The sequence below is a fragment of the Dermacentor variabilis genome, chromosome 11 (assembly GCF_050947875.1).
Source record: "Dermacentor variabilis isolate Ectoservices chromosome 11, ASM5094787v1, whole genome shotgun sequence".
NCBI lineage: Eukaryota > Metazoa > Arthropoda > Arachnida > Ixodida > Ixodidae > Dermacentor > Dermacentor variabilis.
Window position 1 is genome coordinate 48323891 of NC_134578.1, and position 8247 is coordinate 48332137.

At 40.3% G+C, this 8247-nt stretch overlaps 1 protein-coding gene across 1 annotated transcript; it reads left to right on the forward strand.

Annotated features, from left to right (window-relative positions):
* The first annotated feature begins 1621 nt into the window (after positions 1 to 1621).
* On the forward strand, positions 1622 to 7799 carry LOC142564343 (male-specific histamine-binding salivary protein-like). Its single transcript, XM_075675312.1, has 5 exons — positions 1622 to 1756; positions 2566 to 2744; positions 6408 to 6487; positions 6942 to 7022; positions 7458 to 7799. Exons 1-5 carry the CDS (start codon positions 1622 to 1624, stop codon positions 7595 to 7597), a joined length of 615 nt encoding a protein of 204 aa, XP_075531427.1. The 3' UTR covers positions 7598 to 7799.
* Positions 7800 to 8247: the final 448 nt, after the last annotated feature.

Consider the following 8247-nt stretch of genomic DNA (forward strand, 5'->3'; position numbering starts at 1 on the left):
AAACTAGCTCGCCCCCCACTTGCCCTCCCCAGCACAGTCTCCTCCTCCCGGAGCCTGGCGTGCGAAAGAAGGCGGCAAGCTACCTCCCTTCTTCCCAACCTTGCATGCGCGAGTTGAGCCCCGATCGCTTGCTCATCCTCGAACGCTCTACTCACACATACAACATATGATGCTCGGCGACGATCTATTGCCCATGGACATTATACGGAACCTCACACGCATGCCGGCAGGAATAGTAGAAATGCGCATGGAGTATCCATGTAATTGCTATCGCATTTAAAGAACAAAGAAAAAGGTGGGACGCAACTCCTTGCTGTTTGCCGGAGATATAATGTAGGACGCGGCTGTGTTACTAGCGTTTAAAATCGGTGTTGAGCACTGCTCAGGCTTCCCCGAAACTTTTGATAACTCCTTCAATCGGCATTTTTGTTTCAGTGTATTGCGCCCCAAAATTCACGTGTTGAAAGCAAAATGTACAGAGCTGGAAAAATTTAAGTATGCTGCTTTCAAATACGACGCAACAATTCGACATTCTAGGCTACGAATTTGTGCAAGCAATCTTAAATTTAAGATGTGAGTTTTGAGTAGCTAGCTAATCCATATATAGACAGTAAAACAAAAATGTATCAGTGTGCGCAAGGCTATTCCTAACAAAACAGAATTGGTATCATCGTTGTTTCTCGTAGCCCTCTCTTCAGCAGCTTGGCCGCGCAAGCTAAACACACTTCATATAGGTGAACCATGAGTTTAGTTCGATGGCGTGGACAAACGAGAAATATTACTTGTATTCTAACTACGAAAGGCAAACGACTATGAACTCAAAATACTCTCCAATTTTTTAATCATGGCCTCATTTAGCCGAGGCCGACTCTTCATAATTTTGGAAAAGATGAATGTCTTCAATTCTTTTGCAAGCCTAATCAAATGAAGTTTCTCGTATTCTGGTTTTATTGCGACACACGCCCTATCGTAAAAGTTGCAGCGAAGGCATTGAGATATTTTCGGACACCTCAGTTTCTGAGCCTGCATCTCGATCGACATGAACGAGTGATATCGCGTGTGCGTCATTCTCTTTCGCCGACATCGCAATGCTGACACTACACTTGGAGCTGGCACCAAAAGTTCGTTCTCAACCAGCTGGCGCCAGAGCCAGTGAGCGACTAAAGTGGGCAAAAAGCTTACATGTTGAAAAATGCGGTAAGTTATCAAAACTAAGATAGCTTTTGCTTACAACGTCAGCTTATAATGCATTTACCACTATAATGTTTCCAGAATTGTATGCAGTGATACGCGCTAAGGAAAATAATGCAGCGAATAACTTTTAAGCTGTGTCCTACGTCACTTGTTTTCCCAGTAATGCTCCTGGAATCAAATGAGAGCGGCATGTACGTAATTGAGAAGGATTTGTAAATCGCTACATCCACGTTTGAAACTTCCTGGCTCATTGAACTTTTGTTCGTAGGTTGCAGCTGGTATGAATATATGAAATATCAGGGTATCTTTGTTGACGCATGCAGCGACGCTGTTCAAGGCAGCTGAAGTTCTTTGTCACTCAAGCACCTTCCATATAAATTAGAGGTAGGATTGCCGGGTTCGCTAGATCTGCCTTCACAGCGACTTGATGATGCAGGTAGCACTCTTGCTTTCTCTCTTTGGCGCAGCCCTGGCTGCACGTGCGGGCGATGCATCAGCGCAGAGTCAGAAGCCTCTTTGGGAGAATGAGAAATTGCTTGGAGACTATCAAAATGCCTGGAAAGTAAGTGGTTTCATTTTATTCGCCAGAACTTTGAAAAAAATGCTGTCTCATGGTGTATTTGTTATACTAAAGGCGTCTACATTTTTGGTAGCAGTATGCGAGTATGAAAAATACATTCCAGATACAAAACCCAAGTTCTTCGTACTACAATTTTCAAACCTTCTTTTCATATTCCTTCTCGGTTGTCACCACGCGCATTAAATAACACCAGCAAATATATAAATAATCCTTTTGAAGAGTATGTTGAAAGCGTTACGCAAACGCTGTCACAGTGCTCTCAGTTAAAAAACTGATGTAGTATATTTAACACTTTTTAGCAAAAGTTTCGTGCATTTAAGTTGAGAGTCGTTATACAAGTGTTTGTGCGAGAATTTTAGCTTAAACTAGAGCGTGCTGATAAATTAAATGGTATCGAAACTGCTTTACGGAGGCATTTCACATAATAGGGTTTCCGGATCAAGGAAAATTTCTGAAATGAGGAAATTGGCCATTTTTCATCTCTCTAAGCCATAATGCCTTGAAGGACTTATTTTTTCATATCATATGACTGCTTCGATGCTAAATAGTTGGTACTAAAATGCAGAAAGCGAAATATTAGGCGATAGAGTAGCAATAAATACCGGTCCCTAATATTTATTCAAAAGGTCTTAGAAGACTATACGGATACGCGGAAACATACTCGAGCACGAAATAATTTGTAAGTAATGCAAAATGATTTAGCAGCCCATAATAACTATTTTTGAAGAATTTCAAGCAAGATACAGGTATTTAATATAAACTGCCCTTTGTGCTGTTACTTCGGTTTTCAGAGCCTTGAACAAGCAGACAACGTGACCTACGTACTCGCCAAGGCAACGTACGAAAATGACACTGGATCATGGGGTCAACAATTCAAGTGCCTGTCAGTGCAAGAAACAAACAAGAATGTGACAGCTTACACAGTTACATCTGTTTTCACGTTCAAAAATGCGTCTAGCGGGAAAGATTAGTGAGTATCTAATGGTTTCACTCAATTAGCCAAAATCACTGATGACTTATTATTTCTAAAGTGTAATTAAAACAATGCTTGCCTTCATCTTCCATCCTATCTGTATACCTGGCTAAAGGTGTTTACAGTGGTTATTTTGTCTGAAATATTTATTGCTAAAGCACGCTTAGCAATGTGTCTGTCCCCAAAAAGCCATCTACTGAACTATGTCGTCAAAGCCTGTATTTCCTAACTTAAACACTTTATTTGTTGTGCTCCTCGCAAGTTATAAAGACAGCTGAGGTGTTCCCTTTTAGTAAACTTTTGTGAATGTTCTCCACATTACTGATCTGGCAGTTCATCAAGGAAAAGTTATCTCGAAGATTAATTTTCCTTTACAATACGGCACTAGTAGACTTCAAGATAAAAAAAGCAATGCCCCATTGCAGAGTCTGTCAAAGATGAGTACCAGGCAATATTTTACAAATATCATTGAACTTACCACATTGCAGCTTTTCTAAGTTGTAACTTAGCGAAAGCATTACAGATGTAGTAAAGTACCGGTGACAACCAAGGCTTTTAACACGTGCTACTTTCAATGATGACGGAAGACAAGAAATGCTCTGAAAAACTCGGACACGCCTCAAGCTCTGTATATCCTATGTCAAAAAAGTGAAAATACTGTAGTAATTCCTATGTTGATGGTATTGTATGAGAGCAAGGCCGTAATCGCAGATAAGCTTTCTCCCTTTGGAGAGAGATAGTTTTATTGTATTTTCACCTAAGCATTGTTACAGCGGCAAATTATGTGCGGCATTCTGCGCGGATTTGAGGTGACTGTGTTCTTGTTCTTCACTAAACTAAATGAAACCATCAACCATTTAGGCAACCGTAGCGCCATCATTCTCTCCAATATGTTGTATATCCTTGCACGTTTAGGTGCGTGAATAGTTTGGCTACAAAACAAATTGAGCACCTCAGATCCTTTTATTATTCCTACTCATCTCATATTAGGGGCCTTCGATAGAGTCGTTAAACCCTAAAGTTACAAAAGTGAATGTCTGTGCCGAAGCTGTTCTACTACGTTATCACTTCAACTAAAATGTTGTTTCACATCCTGTGCCTTGTCCGTGAGGGGCGCTGTTTCAAATGTCAGAGATGATCTTGTGCACATAGCAATACACCAGAAAGTCTAGAGAAGGATGGTGGCGGAGTGGCTTAAATGGTGAAGTACGGCAATTTCCCTGCCGAGAATGGAAATTCTATATAAACTTGGCACCAACTTGTCCACAATTTTTTTTCCTTTACATTTATTATTCTGCATTTCACAACAACATGTTATTTATATCCTGTAGACTCCGTAAGGCGTCATTGCATATGTCTTGGAATGACTTCAGCTATATTGTCGCTTTTGAAACTCAAATACATGCAGTTTTCAAGGTGATGTCATGCGTTTGAATGGGCTACGATGTCGAATACCGACATGTAATTGAACCGTTGAAATATATATGAAGTGTTTGGTTCCCATGGTTTCGGACTTAAGTACACACAAAATAGTGTTGGTAAAGCTAGAAAAATATTATATGAGCGATACGTTCAGCACAAACTTTCAAAGAGCTAAAATATATTTTCTCTTACCTATTATGCACATTGAAGTAACATATTACCAGAAAACAGCGCTTCATGAGGCACGACGTAATAAATAAAAAGTGCAAACGCTAATAAATATTTAATTCGTCTCACTCATTTATTGTATACAGCAGTTACAAGCACCTCCTCCTTGCAAACACCTAAAGCAACCCATGTGAGCATGCAATGTTTTACGTGGGAATATTGAATGTCCTCCCTTATTTATAGTGAAAGCTAAAGCACTTTTGCAGAATTTCATAAACCTTTTCCCGAAGTCAGTCTCCAAAATCTAAAGAACGCTGGTTGTGCACAAACCCAGTCATTTGTTTTTTGTTGCGTCATCTCTTTGAAACAATACATCCGAGACACGCTTTGGCGGGCATAGCCTCCGGCAGCCGGATGTGATTACGAACATTCTAATTTTGGCCAGTATCCCGCGGAATTCATGTATTTCTGTGATATGGAGAAGAAAGATACCAACTCCGTGTCTTGCTTCGCCTAAAAGCGATCTTAGCTATGGGCAGCTCCCCGTGGTCATATGGTGCGCGTGATCATCATCATAGATCAGGATATCATTAGATCGAGAATTTCAATGCTCAATCACAATACATTTAAAACAAAATTTCAATCTAAACTAGGGAAGAGTTTTTGTCACTTGCTGGGCTAGATAATCTATAACGACGCTTCCACGCAAGTCTAAGAGCATCTTAAGAGGGAATTGGCTAATTTCTTAAAATTACGTTGTATTTGCACTTAACGTAAACATAAAGACAGCAGACATTTTGACTCAGTCTATTCGGCTTAGCTGTGGAATGACGCAGAAAATGCGCATATTTCTTGTAATGAAAGCGTGGAATCGGTGTTTGTTGGGTCATCGAATAATTCCATATTAACGAGAGCCGGCCGCTTTGAAAACTACCGCAACGGTTTGTATGAGAATACCTGCACACCAATAGATTGTATGTGTTCTCGGGTGTGTTGAGCCAAGCCTGGCGTAGAAGACATTTCGGTGAATCGTTTTCTGCGGGAGACTTCGGGAAGAGTAGCCCATGCTATATAAATTTCGGTTTGACACGTGGTCAATATGAAACCGACTAGGACTACGCTCTTACTAAGTTTAGCCTATTCGACACAGTATCCTCTTTAAGACCCTTAGACAAGGAGTGCGCCAATGATTTGCCTTGCAACCCAGTGCTTAATATGCGATCTTGTAAAATTCAAATCTGTGGACCTGTTAACATGTTGAACGCCTGCAGTTAACATATGATGTTTTACTTTGTTTGATGCGGCGCAATTTTATGTGACTTCTCAATTGCGTTCACTGAATATCACCGTTCTATATACGGGTGAAGCAATGAATGCGATAGTAATGTGTACGAACGAAAATGTAAACCTCGTAACTGTTTTGGAAGTGTGAATTAAACGTGAGCTAATTAAGGATGTGCTCTTGTGCTAGGGGTCCTCTGTTTGAATAAAGACTAAGACAAGTTCATTCACGTTCATTATTACCAGCCTGCATCTTTCTTAGCGAATTTACAATCAATTTTCCCTATTGAATATGTTTCACACCTCAGTCGTGGGTCGATTCACGAGCTACTACCCTGCCAGGCCAATGAATATACATCATTTGATTATTTGACCTCAGTTATTCTTGCGCACTTTAAATACTAAACTCTGAGAAGATGTTAGATCAAAGACATGCGCTGTCGGTGTTTTGTTTGATGATATTTGTTTGTGGGCTGCCATTCTCAAAACTTGAGGAATGGTGTTTACAAGAATGTAACACCTAGTAAGAGCAGCTCTAGTGATAGAATGCTTTGGCAATATAACCGGCACACAGCGCATGTAATTTAGCAGGGAGTGGCAATTAACATACTTTTACCTATATATATGCGAAACGTCACGCCGATGCCGACGACAACAGAACAAATTTTGCTTGTGGTGTCCATATAATTGCTATTCAAATAATCTACGGTTTTACTGGTTTTCGTCATGCACTCTCGAGCCGCTCTTCTTCCGCCATACAAATATCTGCATTCTATTTGTTATTCGCAGTTACAATGTAACCGAAACCGTGCAGGCCGTATCCAGCCGTGGCTACAGCACAAGAAACGCAATTCATTACCTAGTTGATGGTAAGTATATGCAACTGTTCCATGGGACAGCAGCAGAATTATCTCTCAACTTTCAGCCATGAAAAATACATTCGAAGGGCAATATTTCTTCTGACTCTTTTTATTGAACGGGTCGGTAACATATTGCATATGCATGAATCGCACAAGAAGAACATGCGTTTTTTTTTCAAAACGTGTTAAAATTGATGTGCGTGGAACTAGATGCACTTTCTTGTCCTTGACTTTATCGGTATAGGATATTTCAGGAAAGGGAAAGAGACATACAAAGACAAGGACACAAAATTACTCTTATATGCCGCTACAGGTGCTTGTAACGTTTTCAGGCATAGAAACCCCAAATAGTAGTGGCCTGATGAGATTTATTGAAGTAAAATAATTTTTCTGTTCATTCGGCATGCTTTGGAAATAAACATCATTTTGCTTACAATAATATTGTACATTGTTATTATTTCAGGCCAACAAAACTTCACAGACCCACTCATCTTTACTGATGGAGAAGTGTGCGATGTTTTCTCCGTGCCTTATCAAGAAAATGGTATGCAGCTATACAACGTTTACCTTTCGAAAAACCTGAATTTTTGATAAATACTTACACTTCAAGTGCGTGTACCCGTCCTAAAATAAAACAGTGTTTTTTATATATGAGGGAAAGGATGCTGCTTTGGGCAAACAGATATCCGAGTTTCAAATATCGGAGTAATAGAAAATGCTAGAGACGAATATTGACAAACGAGAGATAAAGAAAGAGAAAAGGGAAATGAGCACAAAATAGGACATCCTACGTTATTTTCATCTTGATATATATATGTTCATACAAATATATCATTACCCATTACAGATATATAGTTACTGAAAAAAATGTTTCATCAAGTCTAAACTCGTGGCAAATGCTTAAATTTTCGTAGAAGTGCTTCTGGCGCACATTTGCGGAATCGTGTTTTACTTTTATTGCTTCTTTTATTTTTTGCAGGGTGTGAACTCTGGGTCAGAGAGGATAAAGTGAGCAGCATTCCAGATTGCTGCATGTTCGTGTTCAATGTATTCTGTGCACAAGGAAAAACAACTTACGATAAATACCCCGCAGAATGCACTGCTACTTCAAACCAATGACTTATGTGACCACTACTCTTAAAAACCTCACTTTTTGTAGCCGGTAGCATGTACTTAAAAATAATAAAAGCTTATTAGATTGCAGTTGCTTTTGCATTGCATATTTTCGCAAACGGGATTCAAGCAGGGGCTGTAATGCTAATGCAATAACCTTAAAGAACTCCTGATGACTTGCCTAAATAATCAGATGATGGCATCGCTAATAAAGGATGGCGTGCCACCAATCGGATAACGAAAATATTTTTCCATTGCCTGAAGACAAATAGTCTTATCGCCTTGGTAGGTTGCTCTCTTTATCTTTTCATCTCTGCCAGCGATCCGGAAGCTTTGCAGGCGAAAATTCAACGGAGTAACGCGCCCCTCAAATGTTGGCCGTCTCGGCTGTGAAATTAACGTCGCGGCACCCTGTAGCGACCGGTGCAGACTACACCACGCAGAGCCCCAACTCTCTCTCGGTACTCACTCACAGCACAGTTACACGTGATTCTGGGTCGTAGAACGGCACTGCAAAAATGAAACGATGTTCCTGTCTGATAGAGATCTTATACAAATAGCCTGCCTCCAGGTGCTGCGAGCCAGCCTTCAGAAAGAAACATGGGAATTCGAACAGTCTGCGGTGTCGTTCGGTCCATTTCGGGCACCTAAAGCTA